Below are 25,240 nucleotides of genomic sequence, written 5' to 3' on the forward strand. Positions count from 1 at the left end.
AAACTAGACACTAAAAGTCCAATGTTTTGAACTCTTGAGAGATCCTCAAAATTTTATAATACCCTATGGATTTCTCCACAACTCTCTTTGTTTAAAAAATCAGGCACTTCCTGTGCCCTTAACACTGTTTGAGGCAGTTCCCATGTAAGGAGGTTCTTTGACAAATTACTTGGAAAGATGGACGTGCTGCTAATGGATTTTAACATAGCCACCCCATTTAGCAAATGTTAGGTCCTAAAAGGAGAGTTTAGAGGCTTCAGTGTAAATCGTACACACCACATCTCCAGCTTCTTCCTTCTTTATTAGACTTTCACACGAATCTGCTTTGAGAAGATATTTGAGTGAACATGCTTTTAATCTGATAATATAAAGTACAATGTAAGGAAATGGGTCCAGTTAGAGGGTAGAGTAGCTAAAATGGTCAAGACATATTAAGTCATGACAATATGAAGTTAGAGGAAAAGCTACATTCTTTATAATTAGAATTCTTCACTCTGGTCTTTGGGGTGAGGAGACAGTAGTTTATGGATGAGCTTCAGGTATCTGTGAATCCCCTGAACTTTAATGCAAAGTGTTATGCCTTTGTCATAGCTTTCGTCAAATCCTCAAAGAGTCAGTGACCCCAAAAAGATGATGAGTTTCTGGTTCAGATGCTGCTGCTGCAGGGGTGGCTTGAGTTTCAGGGGTACTTCCAAGACTCCAAGCCGTGCTGTCCCACACAGAAGCCACTCCCCAGCTGTGGCTGTTGAGCACAGAGATGTGGTCAGTCCGCAATGAAACGTGCGGTGCATGGAAGCTACCCACCAGACTTTGAAGAGTTGGGGCCAAAACAGAATATAAAATACCTCATTATAATGTTTTAATATATTTGTTTAAATATTAGTTTAACATGTTAATAAAATGGATTTTATATGTTCCTTTTTACTTTTTTTAACACGTCTACTGGAAAATTTAAAATTGCATTTATGGCTTGCATTACATTTCTACCGGATGGTGCTGTTCTGAGCCTTTCAGCACCATGTCATTGCCTGTTTTTTTCTGAACTTGTCAGTAACATTCCAAGTAATTGGCACTCAATGGCAGTGAGATATAGCTGGGGTCCCATTCCAGTTTCTGAAAGCCAAAAATCTGTATATTTTTTGCCTGGTTACAATCAGCAATCTTTGTCCTGGAGAGAACCAGAGGGGACAACCGACGGACAGTGCTGCTCACTCTCTGGAGTCACCTCCACGGAGCTAGACATGGAAACACCCACCCGGGCTTGCTTTGGGCGGGGCTGTGGAAGTCTTACCACTGAATCCAGACTGCCTTGCCAATAATCTGGCTCTTTTTCATTTTGTTTTTTTTTTCTTTTTTTTTTTATAAGGCTACTCGAGTGAAGCAGTGGGAGTGGAAAAGGAACAAAGAAATCTGTAAATGGTTGTGATCAGTTAGTTGCAAACACCCTGGCACTCAGACCAGACAATAATCTGGCCCTTTAAATGATGCTCCCCCCTCCCTCCAGCCTAACCCAAATGCTGAATCTCTTACAGGAATGTTTCAACAGGCACTGGCTTTCTCTTCTCTTGAACAGAACTAGACCAGGCAGCCTGACATGGGACACGGAGGGACGGTTTTTACATTCACTCTGTCAAAGTGATTTAATTATGTCCTGACTTGCTGGTCTTCCAGCAGCTCTCAATGAATTCCAACTTTATTCTTTCAGACAGTACTACGCTTACCTCACCGACACACAGTGCAAGCGCGTAGGAACACAGTGCTGGGTGTTTGGGTGAGTAATCTGTTATTGTGGAGATTTAAAAACCACTTAAGCCCTAAATTTCTTTGGGTATTTCTTGACCCTGTGTTAACAGCCTTTCAGTATAATTTTTCTGTGAAGGCAGGTGGACAAGATTTTATTTATATGTATGTGTGTATGTGTGTGTGTGTATGTATATATATATATGTATATATACATACACACACACACACACACCCATTATAGAGAAGAAATTACTTTTTACAGATATTTAAACAGTACATTCTCCCAATTAAAAAGTAATACATGCACAATGATAAAAATTCAGTAAAGGATCTAGAAGGAACTAAAGATCACCCAAAGAAGTCAACCATTTGGAGATAATTGTTGTTAATATTTTAATGTCATTCCTTTCCATTTTTCTGTGTGTGTGTGTGTGTGTGTGTTTCCAGCTGTCATCTAGATTCTGAAGGGTGACATAGTTTTAAAGGCTAAAAATGTTGATACTCAGGTTAGATTTAGGAAGGTTCCTCCTGACCCCTAGAAGACTAAGGGCCATTGTCATTTGTTTCTCATAAGTTCTGTGTGGTAAGCTTGATTTTCTTACCCAAAGTGGTTGCAGCGTAAAGGGTGATAAGATAGATTTGGTTTCCTTTGTTCATGATATAGCAGGAGGGAGGATTCACACATCTCCCAGATTTCTGACAGAGCAGAGGCAGCGCTCCCGCTTCTTGTGTGAGGGCCCTGTGTCCCGAAAGAAGGGATGCGGGCCGCTCCTTCTAAAGGATTGTCCAAGGAGGAAATGGGCTTTCCTGCATTTGAGCTCTTCTCTCCCACTCACACATTCTTTCCACGTGCATTTTGCTTTCATATTTAAAAGTCCTTAGCAAGGTCTTATTATTCTGCTGTGGAGTGGATTTCTTTTTCCACAAAATTGTATCGATTTACGTGTTGAGGAAAATAGGTGGGTCAGAGAGAGAGGTTGTGTCATGACAAGTTTCTTTCTAATTGGACAACCATAAAACACCATCCACACGGAGGGAGAAATGGCAAAGGTAAACTCCACTATGGCAGCTCATGCCTGTAATCTCAGCAATCTAGGAGGCTGAGGCGGGAGGATCGCTTGAGGCCAGGAGTTTGAGACCAGCCTGGGTAACATAGCAAGACATTGTCTCCACAAAAAGTGTTTTAAGTCGGCCAGGCATGATGGCACATGCCTGTAGTCTGCGACTCTGGAGGCTGAGGCAGAAGGATCACTTGAACCCAGGAGGTCAAGGCTGCAGTGAGCTATGATTGTGCCTCTGCACTCCCACCCGGATGACAGAGCAAGACCTTGTCTTTCTCCCTCTTTTTTTTTTTTTTTTTAAGAAAAAAAAGGAAAAAAGTAAGCTATGCCGAAGAGTGATAAACACTGCCCCAGAAAGTTGTGGCTTGTTTGAAAGTGATTAAAATATAGTGAAATGCAAAGGAGGGATCATTGGGCTAACTTAGTGTGCTTTACTGAGAATTGAGAACCCCCGGAACAGTGTGATATCAAGATTGATGAATCTTGTGAGAACCAGTGAGCTGTGCTGAAAAATAATAAAGCCCACCTCATAAATCACACCCAGTGGATCCTCCTGTGAGTGTGAACAACCGTGAGAGCTGCCCCCTGCACGGTCCACACTGCCAGCTAGGGAAGGCGAAACAGGAACCACAACCTCCTGCTCTCCTGACCCCGGAGGCCACCCACTTCCTTCCTCTGCCCCAGCTCTATCTCCCCGACGTTTTGTCATTATTTCCTCTCCTATCAAAACAGAAAACACTTAAGTGTGTGGTTTCCTTTAATCACTAGTAGCTGCTTTATAACTTTCTTTTCACTAATTTTGGAATGATCTCAGACTTTGGTAAGGTGGAGAAATGAGAGGGAGCAGTGCCCTAAATAGTGACTTTCTGAATGTTGCCTTTTGGGAGGTGGAAGGGGAAAGGCAAAGGTCAAATAGGAGTACCTGCCTGGGGTTCTTTCCCAGCACTCCAACCTTTTTCTCCTGAAGAGGGTACTTTCTCTTCTATAAACATGGTATCCTCAAAATGTTTTTATGAATTACTTGCTGTTGTAGCTAAATACATGTCATCCCTAACAGTTGTGCCATAGAGTGAGCTTTTAAACCTTTTATACGAAAGGTGTTGCACTCAGCAAAGAGAGGGCGCCATCCAGCAAGGGAATGGGATCCCTGACAGGGAGAAAGCAGCCACGTGGAAAGGTGGGCTCTTTCTCTATTTAGATGTCACATGGTATTCCTTCAGCTCAGTGGGAGTTTTGGGGCCAGACTGATGTGAACAAATTCCCCAGGTGTGGGGTTTATGTCATCTTTGTCTTTTCCCCACTCCACCCCGATTAGAATTGAGCTTCTCTGCCTCAAAAAGAGTATTGGCCCAGTTTAAATAGAAGCAGTGTTTTTTCGCCTGGTCCTAGGAGGAAGGTGGCCAAGGGTCTGCTGGAACAGCAGTGCACAGTTGGCTTTTCCTTTTCCTGGGAGTGCATGGGGTGGACCCTCACGGGAGAGTGAGCCTACCCTGCCTGAGGGCCCAGGACTGCATCCTGCCTCCCAGAGGCAGCCAGAGCTGCTCCTCACCTGACCAGTTTCCTCGCTGTCTGTTATCCCACCGCTGCTAATGTGTCCATCACAATAAGTTCCCACCTCTGCTGGTCTCCAAGGTCAGCTCCAAACCAGCCAGTCCTTTCCCCATCCTCTTCTCGGATCTTCTATACAGTATCTGCCTTCTTGAAACTGGCCTCTTCCCTCTGCAACATCTGTCCTGGATTTCCTCTCACTTTTCTCTTTTCAATCCCCTTTGTTGACTTCCCATTCTAACCCTCTCTCCTCCTTACAATTTCTCATAATTGTGCTTTTGTTCTGTTGTTCTTCCAGGCCCATAGTTCGGGCTTTCTTTCTTTTTAAATTTTATTTCTTTTGAGACAGAGTCTTGCTGTGTTGTCCAGGCTGGAGTTGAGTGTCAGTGATCACAGCTCACTGCAGCCTTGACCTTCCAGGCTCAAGCAGTCCTCCCACGTCAGCCTCCCAGGTAGCTGGGACTATAGGCATGCGCCATAGTGTCCAGCTAATTATATTTTAGTTTTCGTAGAGACAGGGTTTCACCATGTTGCCCAGGCTGGTCTTGAACTCCTGGGCTCAAGCAGTCCTCCCACCTTGACCTCTCAAAGTGCTGGGATTACAGGCATGGGCCACTACCCAGCCCAGACTGTCTGTCTAAAGGGTAGATGCAGCTATGAGCATGAGCTTCCTTCTAGGAAGAGGGCGCAAACACAGGGGAACAGGTGTCAGGAGGGGAGTCCCTTCCCAGCAAAAGGGCGTCACCGCCGTCCTGCTGGTATAGCTTTATAGTCAGTTCCCCTTCTCCTCATGACTGTGTCTGTTCATCCTCCCTGTATCTTGCCACACCCCATCCCCTGCACTCAAGTACACGTCCACTGACATCTCAGAAGCTCTGACAGTAGTTACAAAGCTTTTTTTTTTTTTTTAGCAGCTGACCCCCTGTGTTCAAATGGCATCTTGCCCCAAATCCTACTAAGTATCTAAACGACTAAGCAGAACAGTTCTGGGTTTGCCACCCAAGACCCACTTCTCCCCTCCTTGCCCCGGGGATTCTTTGGAAGTTAGAAAGTTCAGAGGAGCACAGTAGGAATTGTTTCTATTGTTTATGCCACACTTAGCTCTTGCTTCCTCCAAAAAGGTGTCTTTGCCCCCGCTAATCAGAACTAGAAGCTCACTCCTGAACTTGGAGAACGCTTCATGTCATCTTGTGTTATTGTGTGGTCATTGAGCTAACATAGATTCACGTCTCCATCCATGTTATTGGAGGCCAGCCCCTGGCTGCCAGGAGAGGGGCTCACCCACCCTCTGAGCCGTCCAGGGATTGCTTGTGCAGCCGTGGAGCAGTGCGTGTGGGATGCAGCAGCCAGGTACCCTGCCTCCATGTCCCCGGCATTGCTGTGGCATCCTCAGAATCCATGTGCAGTCTTGTTGGCAAGCCAAAAACTCCTCTTCTGCTTCTCAAGTTTGGCTCACACACACTAGCCTAGAGCTTTCATCCCCCAGATTCCTACAACAACCCTGCTAGCATGCCTGCTTCACTCAACTCACCGAAGAGCTCCTGACTCTGGGCTCTGCATTAACATCATCTTTTTTCCCACCTTTTGGAGCTGGCTCCACAAATCGGGGGTGCTGGGAGTACGTGCGCCAGTAACCAGCCCTAGGTCAGGAATCTCTAGTGCCTGCTCCCAGCAGAAGCACCTCAGGCTGCCCAAATGTTTATTTACCTTGTAACCTTGCTAAATCAAGATATAGGATGGTGGATGGCACCACAGGGAATGGAGGCCCTGACTCAATTCCATTAAGCCACAATTTGGCCACCTAGCTTATCCTGGGAAAGTTCAAAGAGATTTAAAGTTGAACTGAGTAAAGGGACCTATTGCTGAGCTGTGCGGAGGAACCCCCAGCCCCCCTGGGGGTGAGGAGGTAGGAGGAGGTAGGTGGTCTCACACTGGTGGGCTTAATACAGGCTCCCACTGTGCTCAAGCCTTGGGCCTCAGCCCTAAACTAGCCACCCTCTGAGTCTTGGTAGAAAAGTAATGTTAGCCTTCTGGAAGGATGCTATTGATGAGGACTCCCTCTAGTGGGCCAGAGGTAATGGTTGGGGCGGTTGCTGGCGGTTACAGGAGCCCATGTGATTGTTGGGTTCCCACCAATTCTCACCATCTCCACAGCCCCAACCTGAGTCCCTGTGTCTGGATGAGCGCAGTAGCCTCCCTGCTTCTGCTCTTGTCTTCTCACACAGTTGTGTTCAGCCAGCAGAAGGTTTTTGAATATTCATCACCATGCTGTTCACAATAGCAGACATGGAACCCACCTAGGTGTGCATCAGTGGTGGACTGGATAAAGCAAATGTGGTACATAGACACCATGGAATAATAGCCATAAAAAAGAACGAGATCACGTCCTTTGTAGCAACATGGGTGCAGCTGGAGGCCATAATCCTAAGCAGGAACAAAAAACCAAATACCGCATATTCTAACTTAAAAGTGGGAGCTAAACATTGAGTACACATGGACATAAACATCAGTGTAATAGACACTGCTCACTACTAGGGAGGGAGGAAGTGAGGCATGGGTGGGAAAACTACTTGCTGGGTACTATGCTCACTACCTGGGTCCAATATACACATGTAGCATTCCTCCACATGTACCCCCGTATGTAAAATAAAAGCTGAAAATTAAAAATATATATATATATATATTAAAAAAAATATATATATATATATTTAAAATATATATTAAGCAAACTGGCTAGGCATGGTGGCTCATGTCTGTAATCCCAAGCACTTTGGGAGGCCAAGGCGGGCAGATCACGAGGTCAGGAGGTCGAGACTATCGTGGCCAACATGGTGAAACCCCTTCTCTACTAAAAATACAAAAGATTAGCCAGGTGTGGTGGCACGCGCCTATAGTTTCAGCTACTTGGGAGGCTGAGGCAGGAGAATCTCTTGAACCCAGGAGGCAGAGGTTGTAGTGAGCTGAGATTGCACCACTGCACTCCAGCCTGGGCGACAGAGTGAGACTCTGTCTCAAAATAAAATAAAATAAAATAAAATAACATATATATATATATGGAGAGAGAGAGAGAAAAAACCATGTTAAACCCTCTGCTCCAGACCCTCTAGGATCCCCTCAGACTAAAAGCCAAGCCTAAGGGTGGCCTTCTATGTCCATGTTATCCTGACCTCAACTCAGCCCTTTCCCCTGATTCCTGGCCCTTCCTTGTGCCTTTCCCATGCCCAGGCCTCAGTCCGGGACTCTCCACACTTATATAATCCCATAGCCGACCCCCTCACCTCCTCCTAGCCACCGTCTCATGAGACGTGCCCACACATACAGACAATGGCTTAGCTAAGAATCCTCAGCACATTGAAGCAAATCATATCCTAAAGTCACTAACTCAAAAGCACTGGTCTTCAGAAAAAACTTCAGGTTGGCCAGGCGCAGTGGCTCATACCTATAATCCTAGCACTTTGGGAAGCTGAGGTGGGTGGATCACTTGAGCTCAGGAGTTCAAGATCAATCGGGGTAACATGGCAAAACCATGTCTCTACAAAAATACAAACATTAGCTGGGCGTGGTGTCGTGAGCCTGTAATCCCAGCTACTTGGGAGGTAGAAGAATTGTTTGAGCCTGGGAGGTGGAGGTTGCCATGAGTCGAGATCATGCCACAGCATTCCAGCCTGGGCAACAGAATCAGGGACAGTCTCAAAAAATTAAAAAAACAACAAAAAAAAAATTAAAAAAAACTTCAGGTCATTATGAGGCCAATGATTGGGTTCTGGCCAGTATTTTCTTAAAATGAAATAAGGATGCAAATTGTCTTATGAAGCTTTTGTTTCAGTGCGTGAGTGTGTGTGTGTATGTGTGTGCGCGCCTGTATACTGAATCACAGTGAAAATTATGTTTCTTGCCATGGTTCTTAATGGGTCTTAAATCATAAAAGTTTGAGAAACACAGCTTTAGTAGGCCAATCAGCATGCTTTTAAAAGGGGCCTCAGGCTGTCTCATGTCTATAATCCCAGCACTTTGGGAGGCTGAGGTGGATGGATCATTTGAGGTGAGGAGTTCCTGACCAGCCTGGCCAACATGGTGAAACCCTGCCTCTACTAAAAATACAAAAATTAGCTGGGTGTAGTGGCACGCACCTGTAGTCCCAGCTACTCAGGAGGCTGAGGCAGTAGAATCGCTTGAACCAGGGAGGCAGAGGTTGCAGTGAGCCGAGATTGTGCCATTGCACTCCAGCCTGGGCGACAGAGCTAGACTCCATTAAAAAAAAAAAAAAAAAGTAGGGACCCTCAAGTCTAGTTGAATATTCAGAAATCTTTCATAATGAACTCAGAGTGTTCTCTCTGGCTTATGGGTAGATAATCACACTTATGTCCTGGGCTCAACACTCCCAGCATAGGAGTTTTTCAGGAAGTCCCAACCAAAGATAAAATCATCCTTTTTATGTCTCCTCACTGCACAGACTGGAATACCAAACATGTAACTGCCACCTAGCCTCTTAATCACAGTCTAGACTTCAGAAGTACAGTGAAAAAACCTGGCTTCCTCCACTGAAATGATGCTTTCTCACATGTGGTACGCTTTGTGGAGCAGCGCTTTAAAGATTCAAGCCAGCCACTGTTAAACCTTGTTTGGTTTGGGCTAGGGGAAAAGATAGCCCCAGACTCTCTAAAGACACATTCCGGAGACTTTCTGTTGATTTTGCTGCTTTGCTTACGTGGTTCTAACTCCAGGCATTCAGGCCTTCAGTTGTTTCGAGCCATCCGCACTGTTGATGATGGCAGTGACCACTGTGTCTGCCAGTAAGCTGGGGTGCCAAAGGCCTTCTTAGCCCTTCTTGCCATTTTTTTTTTGAGACAGAGCCTCACTCTGTTGCCCAGGCTGGAGTGCAGTGGTGCCATCTTGGCTCACCACAGCCTCTACTTCCCAGGCTCAAGTGATTCTCCTGCCTCAGCCTCCTGAATAGCTGGGACTACAGGTGTGTGCCACCATGCGTGGCTAATTTTTGTATTATTGGCAGAGATGGGGTTTTACCATCTTGGTCAGGCTGGTCTTGAACCCCTGACTTCAAGTGATCCGCCCGCCTCAGCCTCCCAAAGTGCTGGGATTACAGGTGTAAGCCACCATGCCCTGCCCCTTCTTGCCTTTTTAGAAAACATCTGTGTGAGTACACCATTCCTGGAATGTCCAGATCTTATCTTGAGCAAGGAATGCATAAAATGGACTTGTCTGAAATCACTATTCTTATGCTGCCTGGGATCTCATGGCCAACTGTGTCAACCTCACCTCATCCATTCTTACCTCCAAGTCCTGAATCTTTAGAAAAGCCCAATTTTTATAGCCATAAATGAAGATACAGAACACAAGAGTGGCTTTTTTAATGCCTTAAAGGGGAAATATGAAGTGTGTGGCATTTCCTTAAACAAAAAAATTGTATTTAGCACAATCTTTTACATATCAAGAGAAGGTAAAGGGTTTATATTGTCACCAAAAACGGGGCTATTTAATCTGGAAATTCTTAGAAGGCTGGGAAGGAATGTGATTAATGCCTTCAAATTATTGAAAGACTCCCTTGGAAGGGTCAAACTCACCCTGTGTGGCAGCCAGCTAGCCTCTTAATCACAGTCTAGACTTCAGAAGTACAGTAAAAAAGCCTTCAGGGTTCCTCCACTGAAATGATGCTTTCTCACCTGTGACATGGTAGGGCAATGTCAGGACCCAGGGTAGGAGGTATAGGAGGCAGATACCGGCCTGAGACAGAGAAAAACTTTCTAACTACTAAAGAGTTTGACCAGAAAAATAAGCCACCTTGCAAAGGTAGTAGGTTCCCTGTGCCTGAGAAGGTTCCAGCAGAGGCGGCGTGATCACCCACCCTTATAGCAATGGAGGGACTGAGTTAGGTGATGCCAGCGTCCTAGCTATTAAAATTTATGAGTCATGATTTTGGTCTGGGAAGAAGGCAGAGGTGAAAAATTCTTTATTATTTCCGAAGTAAATGCCGTTGGCTTGAACAGTGTTATTTTGTGGGGTACCTGCTACCAGTGTTTGGGGGAGAAATCATGTGATGAGTTGAACTTTTTGATTCAATCATGCATATTTTGGATAATGTGTATCCTCTGGTAAGACGGATTAATACTTACCCTCTGTTCTCTGTCTGATTAGGGTCATTGGTTTCCTGGAGGCCATTGTCTGCATAAAATTTGGACAAGATCTCTTCTCTAAGACCCAAATACTCTATGTTGTGCTTTGGCTTCTTTGCGTGGTAAGTCATTGCATTTTACCCAAAGGCATTAGCTAAACTCTCATAGTATTGCTTTAAACAGAGGGGGAAGAAGTTGTGTGTCAAAGTTCCTTAGAATTTCATAAAAAGATGTTCTGTTGTAATTGTCTGAGACTGGCCACCAGCCTAATTTCAAGAATAAGACACACCTACACAGTATCTGAAACAAGTCCCCTGAGCAGGTTACAGTCCAGTGCCCTCGTCAGGTATACCCCACGTGCATTTACTTCACTCATGGGAATCTGTCTACACGGGCTACACATTTAGGGACTGCCATGAAGGGACAAGGAAGATCACAGTGCACTTTGCTTTCTCATCATCATGCCATATACATCTTAACATACATATCATTGCACATGGATTTATATATAAAAGGACATATGGTGATTCACAGGCAATAAAATATGTTTTGGAAGATAATTCGATCCTGCAATTTCTGCCTTCCAGGCCCGTGTTATAACCCAAGTCTGGATATAACCTTCTACTCTGAAGGGAAGAGCCTGGAGGGACACCGGCCTAAGCCTTGGTTCTTTTGCCCTGGGGCTCTTCCCTCACCTTTCAAATGAAGTAAGATAGCACCCAGTTACACATTTTGTGACTGCCATTCTTTATTTAAATATTTGAAGTTATTATTTTGAAGAAAAGTTCTTATTTTATATTTAAGCTTAAGATTTTTCACTTAGTCTAGAAAATGTATTGGGCTTTCTAAATAATCATAGAACATTTCAGCCATGTGCAAGTAGAGAGAATAGATGGCCCCTCATGAACCCATCATCAGTTATTAACTCAGGGCCAATTGTGTTTCCTCTTATGTTGTACTCACGGCCCCAACCCCTAACTTATTTTGGAACGGATCCACCTTTAATATTTCAGGATGGATCACTAAAAGAAGCTCAGGATGCTTTTTAGGTTTAATGCAACCACGCTACCATTATCATATCTGAAAAAGAATTAACAGTAATTCCTTAATATCATCAAGTGCCTAATCAGTGTTCAAATTACTAACTTTTTCTTAAAGCTTGTATTTGCTTAACAATGTATTTGAATCCACATTCACCCATCGTGATTGGTTGGCATGCCTTTTAAGTCTCTTAATCCATAGGTTTTCCTTCTATTGCTAACCCTCTTTCCCTCGTAATTTATCAGTTGAAGAAAGCAGCTCTTTTGTCCTATAGATTTTCCCACAGTCTGGATTTTACTTATTTTTATCCTATCTTATAATTTAACATATGTCTTTGTCCTCTGTATTTTCTGTAAGTCGGTAATTGGATCTGCAGGCTTAATCACATTTGGGTCTAATTTTTTCTTTTCTTTTCTCTTTTTTGGCAAGACTAACCTTTGTATTTTTAATGTGTCTTTTATCGCCTTTAACGGGATCTATTTTTAGGGTTACTTGTTAGAAATCCTAACTGTGCCAAGGCACAGTGAGCCTGTTCTGTCCTGTTTCATCTTGAACAATAGAGGGGAATAATGATCTCCTTTGTATTTAAACTACAGAATTAATGCCCAAGTATATTTTTCCATGTCGGTGAGACTAAATGTAAGGAATCGGTTAGGGAAATGTGTCAGAAGTGCCCAGAGATTTTCACCATGCTTCTCTCAGATATATCTCTGGCCTGTGCACCTCAAGTCTGAACTGTAATAGGACCTAAATGCAGGGGGCAGAGGTGGGTGCCCTCTTCACTGGGTACCAGAGAACCACCTGCCCACAGGGAGGGTGAGATAGGCAGTACTCCCAAGACAAGACAGACAACCCTCCTCACCACAGCAAATCACAGGCCTCCCAGCTGCCTCCTTACCACTGGCCCCCAGGCAGCAGTGACCAGAAAGGTCTTCTCAGGCCACCTACCCAGGCAGTCCTCTCTGGTCCCTGTCTTAGTGCATTTTCTGTTGCTACAACAGAATACCATGGGCTTGGTAGTTTACAGAGAAATTAAATCACAGTACTTTATTTGGCTCACGGTTCTAACAGCTGGGAAGTCCAAGAGCATGGTACCAGTATCGGGCAAGCGTCATCCCATGATGGAAGGGAGGAAGGTGGAAGTGAGCATGTAAGACAGCAGGAGGTGGGTCGGACTCACCCTTCTTATCAGGAACCCACTCTCACAATCACTAACATACTCCTGTGATAACAATCCCACTCCTGCAATAATAGCATCAATCCATTTATGGGGTGCACTCCTCATGACCTAATCATGTTTTAAAGGCCCCACCTCCCAATATTATTACATTGACAGCTAAGTTTCAACATGAGTTTTGGCAGGGACATTCGAGCCATAGCATTCCACCCCTCACCCCTGCTTCTCACATACAAAATACATTCATTTCATGCTAGTAGTCCCAAAAGTCTTAACTTGGCCCAGCATCAACTCCAAAGTTCAGAGTCTCATCTAAATCAGATATGAGTGACAGTCAAGGCACAATTCATCCTAAGGTGAATTAATCCCACATGGACACCACCACAGTTTCTGGCCTATACCCTCCAGAGTGGTAGCCCAAGCCACACCAAGGTCCACTTGAGGCACAGCCAAGAAGAACTATGCCAGCCGTGAGTGTGTGAAATCAAACAGGTCATCTACTTCCACAATACAATAGTGGGACAGGCATAGGATAGACATTGCAAATCCAAAAGGGAGAAACAGGCAAGAAGAAAGGGATAAACAGTCCCAAGTAAGTCCAGAACCCAACAGGGAAACATTATATCTTAAAGCTGGAGAACAATCTCCTTTGACTCCATGTTCTGCATCCTGGCCTGGGGCAGGAGTTGGGCCCCCAGGCCCAGCAGCTTCACCCCTGTGGCTGTGCCGGGTTCGGCCAGTGCTTCAGTTCTTCCAGGCAGGAGTTGCACACTGGCGACCCTACAGTTCTGTGGTGTTGGGGATGACCCTGCTGTCACTGCTCCTCTCTGGTGGCTCCAACCGCACATTTCTCCTTGGCATTGTCCTAGTAGTGACTTTCTGCAGTGGCACTGCCCCTGTGGCGGGTTTTTGCCTAGTCTTCTAGGTAGTTCGCCGCATCCTTTGAAATCTAGGTGGAGGAAGCCATGTCCTCCACAGCTCTTGGATTTTGCATATCTGCAGAATTAACACCACACGGACACCACCACGGTTTATAGCTTATCCCTCCCAGAGTGGTAGCCCAAGCCACACCAAGGCCCACTTGAGCCACAGCTAAGGCAGCCAAGGAGCGCTCTGCTAGAATGTGGGAGTAGAGTCCCTAGGTAGCCCTGGTCAGTGAGCCCAGGGAGGGCTCCCCAGGCCTGTAACCAAAAACCATTCTGCCCTCTTAGAGCTCTGGGTCTGTGATGGGAGGGGCAGCCTTGAAGATCTCTGAAATGCTTTTGCTTTCAGGGGTCTTCCTCCCATTTTCTTGATGAATAGCACCTGGTTTCTTTCTTTCCGTGGTAATCTCTTTAAGAGTCACATGGCCTTACCCTTAGTGTTTGGAATATGCTTTTTCACTCTTTACATGGCCAAGCTTTGAATATTCCAGATTATTCCATTCTGCTTCCCTTTTAATTATAAATTATCTTTAAGTCATTTATTTCCTCTGGAATTTCATTGTATACAGCCAGAAGTAGCCACACAGTAGCCTGAATGCTTTGCTGCTTGGCTGTCTTCCACCAGATATCCTAGTTCATTGCTCTTAGGTTGCACATTCCAGAAAGCCTTCAGGCATGGACACAATTCAGCCACGGTCTTTGCTGCTATATGACAAGGATGCCCTTTACTCCACTTTCCAATCCTTGCTCCTCGTTTCCATTTGAAACCTCATCAGAATGGCCTTGACTGTTCATATTGCTACCAGCATTCTGGTCATGAACACTTAAGTAATCTCTAAGAAGACTGAAGCTTTCCCTCTTCTGGGCCGTCACCAGGGTCGCCCTTAATGCTCCCTTTACAGCAATACAGGCTTTTTCTAGCCTGTGCCTCCAAATTCGTTTAGCCTCTACCCATTAGACAGTTCAAAAACTGCTGCCACATTTTCAAATATTTGTTATAGTAACCACCCCACTTTTTGGTACCAATATTCTGTCTTAGTCCATTTTCTGTTGCTATAACAGAATACTGTAGACTAGGTAATTTCTAAAGAAACAAAGTTTATTCCACTCCCAGTTTTGGAGGTTGGGAAGTCCAAAAGCATGGCACTGGCATCCAGTGAGGTCATCCCATGGTGGAAGGGCAGAAGGCAGAAACAAGTGTACCAGACAGAGAGGGAAGTGCCAAACTCATGCTTTTTATCAGGAACCCACTCCCAAGGTAACAGCCTGAATCCATTCATGAGGGCTTTGCCCTCATGATCTATCACCTCTTAAAGGCCCCACCTCCTAATGCTGTTAAGTTGGCAGTTGAGTTTCAAGGAGATTTTTGGCAAGGACTTTCAAACCATAGCAGTCACCCAGACTGTAGGGACCCCTCTAATTTCTCTTTAAGTTTTAGAGACTTTCGGTTACTTATTTGACACTTAGAATATACCTCCTTACATGGGTTAGCCTTTGTGTCTGTGTGATTGTAACTTATTGAGGACATGCGCCATTTCTTATGCTCCCATTGACCTCTGCTTCACTTGGTGCAGACCTCTTAGTCCGGGCTTCATTCACAGACAGTTGCTGAGTGCTCCTCCGTGCTGTGCCTGGGGCTCTAGCCACACAGATAGATGACGATGATAAGATTTACTGATGCCTACTATATGCCAGAGACTATTCTAAGCACTTTCATGAATTCCATATTTGATCTTCACACTTTGCGGGAAGGTATTTTCTTATCCCTCTTCTATAGATGAGGAAACGAAGGCACAAAGAAGCTCACTAACTTGCCCACGGTCACATAGGTAGTTAAGTGGCAGAACCAGGACTCAAACCCAGACATTCTCTGTAGGGAACTGCTCTTCATCACTGCCCTCCAAGGATCTGTGAGTTCAGATGGCAATTAGACATGCAAATTAATTATGTTAATATGTGATAAATACTATAAAAGATTGTGTGCATAAGGCTAAAGGATACTCAGAGCAGCAGACATGCTGGGGTTAGTGAAGGCTCCTTGGTGATACGTGAGCAGGATTTTTAAGGGTTGCAGTGCATGGCTGGCTTTCCCCCAACCTCCCAAGCCCCAGCTAAAAACCTGGAGGCTGCTTCCTGTCCTCCATCACTCTTCGAATCAGCAAGTCACTAAGCTCTGTTAATTCGACAGTGTAGCTGAACTCCATCTCCTCTCCATTCCCACTGCTCCTGCGGCTGTCAGAGCACACATTTTCTTGCCGTTCTGCCCTCCAAATCCATTCTCCTTGCTGCTGTCAAAATGATCTTCCAAATTCAGAACTCAATCTCTTTCTCCTGCTAAGAATCATTCTCTCTGGTTGGGGGCTTGAGAGGGCACAATAACACAATCTTTTTCCCCACCTGAGTTAAAAAGTAAGTAAGAGATAAGCAAGATAGAGGAAAGATATGGGGATCAGAGTAGCATCTTCATTACTGAGAATTCACCTTTTGCAGGAAATGCTGGCTTCTTTAGAGTCACCAGTCAAGGTGTGACTCCTCCCCAGGGAAGGAGTGAGGGGTGGAGGGAAGCAGTGAAGCTTCCTCCACACAGGAAGAAACTTCAAGAAGGAAGAAGGCCCCCCACCACGAAACCTCCCAGATGAATTATGAAATCTGCTCGTGTGTTCAGGACCTTCATAGTGGGAGCATGCCATCACGTCTGTCCACGTGTACTCTATTCTCAGGCTGCACTTATCTGCTGGTAGTTACCTAAACGAGTCATCCTTTCAGACTTCTTTTTCCCTTCTCATGCTGTTTTCTCTGCCTGATCTGAAAGACTTTCCCTGCCTTATCTACCTGGTGAAACTTATACCCCAAAACCAACTTAAACATATGCCCCCCATGAAATATGCTCTGACTTCCAAGGCAAGTAGATAGCTCCCTCCTTGGGACCAGTAGCGCTTTGTACGTAACTCTCAGTTCTAACCCCAGTGCAGTGGAATTTGTTTTGTTTCTATCTGTCTTCTCCACACTGCACTCCTTGCTCAGAAAGAATAAGTTGAAGTCATCCTTTTGGCCCCACTGTCTCAAGCACAGTGCCTGGTGCACAGGAAGTACTCGGCAGCTTCGTGGAAAATAAAGGAATGAGTTCAAGAAACAAAGATTTGCGACATACAGGTGACCGGTGGCCGGGGGACAAACATACAAAGACAGGAAGCTGTGAGAGTGCCCAGCGGCTCACGAAGGTGGTGACCTGTTTGAGGAGTGACAGTGAAGAGAGCGAGTTGGATGAAGAGTAGGACAGGGTCCCCTGCTCAGAAAGGGCTTTGCACGGCTGTAGTCAGAGCCCCAGTGATTTTTAAGTGGGGAAACAATGTGGTCTGATCTGTGTCTCATGAAGAAACACCATGGAGGCTGGGAGAGTCTAGAGGGAAGATGGGTTGGGGGCCGGAGGTGCAGTCAGAGGTGCTGCCAGGCCTACTTGACGAGTAACCGAAGCTGAACCAAGGCAGAGGCATTGAAGATGCAGAGGAAGGGCTGGATCTGAGAGTTGTTTAAGGAATCCGCTCAACACGATGCCGTTCCTGTTGTGATCACTGGGAGGGCACTTGAGTGCCACTCCAAAGGTTCTAATTAGTGCCACTGGGTGGCCACCGGTGCTAGTGACAGATTGGAGGATATAGGAGGAGCCCACTGAAAGGAGGAGGTGAATTTGGTTCAGGGGATTTGGGTTTGAGGAACCTTTAGAATTTACAGGTGGAAGTTTCCTGCTTGACAGGAAATTCTAATCTGTCAGTAACACTGGGAAGATTTATTTCCACGTTGGTGGAAATAAAATACTTGGGAGGAGCCCATGTGGAGGGCGCAGTTGGAGTCCTGGGATTAGGTTACGAGCTCGGGAAACATGCCTCTGGGAGAGGAGCTGACTGAGGCTGGGATTCCTTAATAAGAGGTCAGGCCGATGAGCAGGATTTTGAAGACAAGCAGAATCTCTGATTAGACTTACCAGTGATGAGACATGAGAGAGGGACCTGGCCTGAAAAGAGGCCCTGAGACGGGATGATTAGGGGTCTCCACTGCCTCCCTTTAAAGAAGAGCAGAAACAAGGTCCTGGCACTTTTTTTATATTCCTGACCTTTATTATAAAGAGCAAGATTGATCTCAGACTTAGGAGTAGAGGCGAACATTATTAAATAAGAGAGCTTCAAGTTATACTGTGATTTCTGCACCACTCAGAGAAGCAAAGCCCCTAATTACTCCCCTGGCCTGGTAAGAGAGCGCACACGGAGGAGCTTGAGATTAATGCAGAAGCAAAGATTCCGGGTGCTGGTTAGTAAGCTTTTCCAGGAGCGTGGTTGTCTGCTCGGCTGTCATTAATTTGAATGCTCATTACCATAATGTAGAAGCCAAGCTGGGGTCCTGCGCTCTCGTTGCCGCCAGCCCCCGTGGTCCTGGACAGCCTGGCTGTCATCCCATGTAGTTTCTTCTCGCTCCCCTGCCCTTTCTTTAAACGACGTGTGCAATTGCTATTTTAAATCTGAGCCTTGACATTTTCAGTGGGTACGTGCCTAGATTTCCACAGGTGTGATTGCAAACCTGTAAATTACCGGCTTCTGTTTGCTGAGACAAGTGTAAAATGGGCCTCTTTGTACGCAGGTGAAGTAGATTTGGCAATCACAACAGACCCTCTGTGTGACGATTGTGATGATAAGCACCTGTCGTTCTCCACTTGCCTGCCGTTTGCCGCTGGAGGGAGCGGCAGCTGCCACTGCCTGTCCTATTGGGCCTGGGCCTGGGGAAGGGAAGAGTCCCGCGTGCCTGCCCTCTGGTGGTCAGAGTTTGCAATGACACTTCTAGTGGAGGGACCCGCCTTCCCACAGCCCTCTGGTTTGGGGAGGTGGAACCTAACCCCCCTACCCCCTGTGTGAAACCCAGAATGTCCTGTTTTGCTCTTTGTAAGGGGCCTAACGCATACACAGGCTTACACTCTGCAAATCATCTCTAGTCCTTCCCACTCTTTCCATGCCATGAAAATGACACACTTAACGTTGGTATATATAAGAAATCTGGGCAAGCATTAGAGTGTGTTAAAGGTTAGAAGTCATTTTCACTTTGTAGTTTTAATGTATTCATTCGTGGCCTAATTTTTTGATGGAGATGAGCTTTTTAAAAAATCCCTTTGGGAGGCCGAGGCAGGCAGATCACGAGGTCAGGAGATCGAGACCATCCTGGCTAACACAGTGAAACCCCATCTCTACTAAAAATTAGCCGGGCGTGGTGGCCGGTGCCTGTAGTCGCAGCTACTCGGGAGGCTGAGGCAGGAGAATGGCGTGACCCGGGAGGCGGAGCTTGCAGTGAGCCGAGATCCGGCCACTGCACTCCAGCCTGGGTGACAGAGCGAGACTCCGTCTCAAAAAAAAAAAAAAAAAAAAAAATTCCCTAACCTGTAGGTATATGCCAGTTTGCACGTGGGTTTAATAGGAAATGAACCAGTGGCATTGCTTGTGCTTCTCATTCTCTCTCCACGCTGCCACTGTTCCTGCTTCCACGTAACTGGCACGGAAGAGGATGGCTAGCCGGAGTGTTGCTCTCCTTTCTTTTTTGGAAGATGGCACTGTGTATCCAGCAGCTACCAGGAAATGTCGCTGATAAAGGAACTGGGCCAAAGCTAGACTGCAAGCTGCCATGATGAGAATTCACAGCCCCTGCCTTCCCACCCTACCACCAGACTGTGGCCGTGAAGAGGGGAAGTTGCTGCTGTTCGCTGTTCCCATGATGCTTTTCATCATCAGGGATGGATACATGGATGAAGAAATAAAGCTATATAGGCATAAAGCCAATATTTGTATCAATAGCCATCCCTTAAACTCAGATCCGGGGGTTTTAAGAGACCTGAGTTCCAGCTCCAATGTTCACCTCTCTGAGCTTTCATTCTTCTTCTGGAAAATGAGAGGCAATGGAGTTAATGGTCTCTGAGGTGACCTTTTGGATCTAAAGTTATGATTCTTAGAACTAAAATTATTTCCTTGAGAAGGTCCCTCCATGCTCTCACAGCTGTCCCCACAGTTGGTGCAAGATGATAGGGGTCCAGGAAAATGACAGGTGCCCAGGTGTCCACAGGAAATGCAGGGGGAGAGATGGAGGCTCAACACCAGGATGGCTTGATGTGAATGGGTTTCTAGAGCGAGGAATTCGGAAGGAACAGGCAGTTACCTTGTTTTGTTCTGGTTGCTTTGCTTGCAGTGGGGAAGGTGAGGCCGGGGAGATTCATGGCCCTGCTCTCCCCGCTGGCCCTCCCTCCCTTCTGCCTTTGGTATGCAGTCTAGGCAGCCGGAGACTTTTCCCAGGCTTTGATTTTTTTGACATGTTTTGAAGCTTTGGATTCTTGTCTATGCTTTTCTTTCCTTAAATTAGGGTATAATTTAGGGTGTGGGGGCAGGCCAAGTGGGTGGGGCAAGTGTGGAGTAGAGGTTGTCCCTGCCTCTGGGCACCCACAGGCCACACCCTCCTCATTCCACTCAGGGCCTTACAGAGCATCTTTATTTTCTCTTTGTTTTCCTATCCATATAACCAAGAAAAACAAAAACTGGGGTCAGAGTAGGGTCACTGACACTCAAAAGCCTGGAAAAGCAAGGGCAGCCCTGTCCCGCTGAGCTCCCCACCCTCTGCCCCCGGAGTGTTTGTCCTTGGGCCCTCAGGGGCCGTTGTGACCTCTTCCCCCTAGAAGCTGACACACTGAGTCCTCTTAGCGCTCTCATGTGATGGGGAAACCGGGAGAGGATGGGCCCTGAAAATCAGAACTAGAACATAGAATCCTCTATGTTGTCTTCAACAGAACCCGCAAAGCTATCAAGAAAACGCATCCCACCATATCCCACATCTGAAAATGGTCTTTCTTGGTTTCTGATAGTAGAGTCCCAGGTAGTAACTGTGGTCTCATCATAACCCTTGTTGTCAGAAGCTTTGGGTGTGCACCCTCCCCTTGAGGTCTGATCTCTGCCATGTCCAGCCGTTTTGTAACCTGCGTCCAGACGGCAGCAATGCATTGAGCCGTCCTGCATTAATTCCCATTGAAACCCCGAAGTTCTGGGCAATTGAATTTTTTTGTGCAGCGTCATTTGTTTTTCTCTTCCAGGCTTTCACCACTTTCCTCTGTCTGTACGGCATGATTTGGTATGCAGAACACTATGGTCACCGAGAAAAGGTATGGAAGGAGAGGCAGGTTAGCTCAGAGCACATGCCTGTAAGGATATGGCGAGGCGAACACTGAGGTCAGGGCCTCCAGTCCTGCCACTGCAGAGACTGCATGTCGTAACTCATTCCCTAGCAGTTGCTGGCCCTGCTTGTGACTGCTCTGTTCAGTAGATCAATATTTTTATCTAACTTTTGTTAGATAAAAAAATGTTATGTTTGTTTGGAGGGAAAAAAAAAGTGATAGGAAAGCCGTAGACTGGCTTTTGGAAGCTGGGTTTTCTCCCCAGCTCTTGAACTGTGTGGAGGCCTCTTCCTGTGTTCTGGCCTATGGCCCTTCTGGGCAAACGCTTGCCCTGACCTTCATTTAGTAGATATGAGGACACAATAGAAAATAGACATGAGTGACTTTAAGACATGATGGCAGTCTGGTAGACAGTAATACTTTTTTTCAGTAAAAATAACAATTTCATCCTTTACTTACACCTTCAGTCTAAAGAACTTAAGGCATGTTGTGGAAGACTGATTCTGCATCACCCGGGAGAGGAAAGAACCTGGTTTTTATAGCCAAGAAACATAAGCACAGGGAGGTTCTGTCACTTGCCAGTGATGATCCCAGCCTGGGAGAGGCAGGGACGCAGCGTGCTCGCCTTTTACTCTGCCACTTCTCCCAGGGAGTTCCTGAAATTCCTGCACTAAGCCTGTCTCTCTCCCTAGACCTACTCAGAGTGTGAAGATGGCACCTACAGTCCAGAGATCTCCTGGCATCACAGGAAAGGGACAAAAGGTATCTTCTTGTTCGTTGTTTAAAATTTTACTGGGTCCTTGAGATGTGGAGCTATTACTTATTCTTTAAGTGGAGATGATATAAGCCTTGAAGGGTCTCAGGCCTACCCGTCGAATGTCTCCTGTCACTTATTAAGAAGCATGCAATGGCCGGGCATGGTGGCTCACGCCTGTAATCCTAACACTTTGGGAGGCTGAGGCGGGTGGATCATTTGAGGTCAGGAGTTCGAGATCAGCCTGACCAACATGGTGACACCCTGTCTCTACAAAAAATACAGACATTAGCTGGGTGTGGTGGCGGGCGCCTGTAGTCCCAGCTACTCAGGAGGCTGAGCCAGGAGAATTGCATGAACCCAGAAGGCGGAGGTTGCCGTGAACTGAGATCATGCCACTGCATTCCAGCCTGGGCAGCAGAGTGAGACTCTGTCTCAAAAAAAAGAAAAGAAAAGAAAAAAGAAAAAGAAACGTGCAAAATGCTCACAGGATCTGAGTGAAAAACTTGGTTTGTAAGAAGAGGCTGCATGTAGCTCTGCCCTTCGTGAGGGCCCCACACTGTTTCAAGCACCCTGATGGGAATGTTCTCTTGGCTTTCATCATGAGTGAACAGGAAGAACTGTATATCCGGCCAGGCACAGTGGCTCATGCCTGTAACCCCAGCACTTTGGGAGGCCATGGCAGGATCATTTGAGGCCAGGTATTTGAGACCAGCGTGGGCAACACAGCAAGACCCTGTCTCTACAAAAAGCTTAAAAAATTAGCCAGATGTGGTGGCACATGCCTGTAGTTACAGCTACTCAGGAGTCAGAGATAGGAGGGTCACTTGAGCCCAGGAATTCGAGGCTGCAGTGAGCTGTGCTTGCACCACTGCACTCCCACCTGGAAGACAGAACAAGACCCTGTCTCTTAAACAAAAACAAAAACAAACAAACAAAAAAAAGAATTGTGTATCAGAAGGAAAAGGCTTTCAAAAGGGGGATCATTTTAATGGCATTTATTCAAGAGGCAGAGCAGAGCAGTGTAAGAGATTTCAGTCGTGTAGTTAGGGAGCCTCCACTGGCCTCTAAGGATCACTTTGGGAAGATTTGGGGCCACCTGGTTATTTCAAAGAATTAGACTTGTAGAATAATGACATTGAGGTGACTTCATTGGACAGTAATTCCTTGTCAATTCTTATAAGCTGATTGGGAAGCTTGGCTGAGGAAAGAAAATTACAAATAGTAAAGACTGAATTTTAGTTCACAAAATTGCTCAGAGAAACGGTGGGCCAATGGAGAAGAAAGCGCTCTGTTGCAGTCATTCTCCAAAGTTCTTTTGGCATCAGGCTCATTAAAGATCTCCCAGGGGAGATACTAGCATACACTCTGCTGAGTTGCTGGCCGCCCTTTTGGGGAATTTCTCCTGAATCACGGAATTGATCAGTGAGTGACCCGTTGTGAAATCTGATAGAGATGGGCAGAGGAGCTCCCCAGGTACCTTATTTAGAACCATGCCCTTACAAACAACCTTGGCACTCACAGGTTCTCCACTGAAAAGAAATAAGCAGTAGTAGAGATGTATTTACTAGATGGAATAATAAAAAAAGAAAACAAACAAAAACAGAAGTCTTCTGAGTGGGGAAAGAATCTCTTAGTCTAAGCCAAATGCTACTTACAGTGGAGACAGTAACTCTGGTAACTTTTTCTTTGCTGGCAGCCTCAGGTGGTGATTTCCTATGGGGCTGGATCAGAGCCCTGGGGCAGAGAACCCTTTGACTTGGCCTCTAGGCCAAGCAGGGACTGACCACAGGCTCAGCCGGAGGGCAGAGGCTGCCCAGTGCCCTCCCTCATGGGCAGCAGGGGCCTGAATTGTAAAGATGTTCTCCAGATCAAGTGGTAGAGGGCGTGAAATAGCTCTGATTTTATAGTGTCAAGAATCTTTCCCGACGTCGGGTTTAGAAGGTGGTGTGGAGCAGGTGAAGGGATGGAAACCCTTGGTTGCAAGGCAGGATGGGCACCGCATGGTGTGTGTTCTAATTGCCCCTCGTTCAGGCTTCCGTTTCACTTGTGCTCTCACTTCTGGTCCTCACCATCATGACCATGTCCATCATACACAGGGCAGATGTACACACGCTTCAGGAACCACCCAGACTTTGCGGGGCTGTTGCGTTGAACCCTGTGCCGGGCGTGTGCTCCTTCAGTACTAGTTCTTGGAGAGCCTCGCCTTCATTTATGAATGAGGCCACTAGGGGGAGTGCACGTATCAGGGAAGAACCTGTTCCCCGGGAAGCCTAGGGCGGTCTGGAAAGGGACAGCCACCAGTCTCCAGAGCCCAGGGTGACGGTGTGCTCTGATTCCTTTGGCCAGGTTCTGAAGACAGCCCACCCAAGCACGCAAGCAACAACGAAAGCCATTCTTCCAGGAGAAGGAATCGGCATTCCAAGTCAAAAGTCACCAATGGCGTTGGAAAGAAATGAAAAACCCTGGTTAATCAAAGATGTTCCAGAGTGCCTAGAACTGAGAGGGAAACGGAACTCATTTGGATCTCCCTGTGAGGAGGTCGAGGCGCACAGGGCAAGCAGGAAGAGGCGAGGGCACTTGGGGGTCATTATTTGAGATCGTAAGTCTTGTTTCCCACAGACCTGGCCGCGTCAGGCAGCTCATCGCCTGGGGGCCTTTGCCAACGTGGGGTCTCTTCTAACTTCAGCACTTGGCATGCGGTCACCGGTAGCAGTGCGGTGTTTTGGAGGGAAACGGTAGCTATTCCTTACCAGTTGCCAACAGCAGCTCCTCGCCTGCTGTATCGTGGATGCAGCATAAACATCTTTCTTCAGACAAGGCATTAACCCCATGGTTAATGGACTGGTCGCCAGTTTTTATTTTGTTTTTATGAATCTACCTTTCCATTGATTGATTTAAGTTCAGGCCACTTTTCTGTCTTTTATTTGGTTACTGTTGTTATTTGTTTTTAAGTTAGGATGCTTTTTAACAGCCTTTAGAAGCCGCTGCTGAAATTGACATTGGGGGAAGGGTTCCCCTTCCTTCTAGAGCAGAAAAGGGAGAGAGGTGTTGCATTCCTGTTTGGTAACCTCAGTCTCCTGTAAGACCTTCCACCACATGGCGAGTGTACACCAATCAGGAGAGGGTAGCTGCCTGCATAGGAGCCTTGCTTCCGATTATTCCCTTCCCAATGTTATTCATCCGGACTTACCCACAGTGCACAAAAGCAAACCTGCTGGAGAGGCAGTGAACACCACAGCTTCTCCCCAGCCAGGTGCCTTTTACATCGGGTTTGTTCTCCTTCCATGGTGTGTTGCTGACATTGTCACTGAGTCCCATGTGAGGTGCTGGTGAGTATTACCTTTCATCTGTGCCATGCTCTAGAACCTTGACCCTGATAGTTCACCACCTCTGATGGATCCCTGTTTTAAATAAAACAATTCACGTGAAAGCCTATCAAAGGTCTGTCTGTAAAATGCTCATTTTCTTGCATCCTACTGGTATCTTCCATTGATTGTAAGCAGTCAGTGTGTTTTTCAAGTGACTTTAGGACAGTATATATGTGTTTTATATAGTGAGAAGAAAAAAGAAAAGATGTGTATTTTAAAGGGCTTATGGATATATATGTCCTACTTCTTAGACTTGCCAAGTGACCAACAGGAAATGAACAACATAGTCATTGTTTTTT

General features: G+C 46.2%; 1 protein-coding gene across 2 annotated transcripts in view; it reads left to right on the forward strand.

Moving 5' to 3' along the window:
- Window positions 1-25,013, forward strand: part of PTDSS1 (phosphatidylserine synthase 1) — a 70,235-nt gene extending 45,222 nt beyond the window's left edge. For both annotated transcript variants that reach the window (XM_011978671.1, XM_011978672.1), the window contains 5 exons: window positions 1,706-1,771; window positions 10,506-10,605; window positions 20,736-20,804; window positions 21,509-21,578; window positions 23,920-25,013. In XM_011978671.1, coding sequence (XP_011834061.1) covers window positions 1,706-1,771; window positions 10,506-10,605; window positions 20,736-20,804; window positions 21,509-21,578; window positions 23,920-24,029 — 415 coding nt within the window. In that variant the 3' untranslated portion in view covers window positions 24,030-25,013. The remainder of the gene's footprint in view (window positions 1-1,705; window positions 1,772-10,505; window positions 10,606-20,735; window positions 20,805-21,508; window positions 21,579-23,919) is intronic.
- Window positions 25,014-25,240: the final 227 nt, after the last annotated feature.

The sequence above is a fragment of the Mandrillus leucophaeus genome, unplaced genomic scaffold, assembly GCF_000951045.1.
Source record: "Mandrillus leucophaeus isolate KB7577 unplaced genomic scaffold, Mleu.le_1.0 Scaffold198, whole genome shotgun sequence".
NCBI lineage: Eukaryota > Metazoa > Chordata > Mammalia > Primates > Cercopithecidae > Mandrillus > Mandrillus leucophaeus.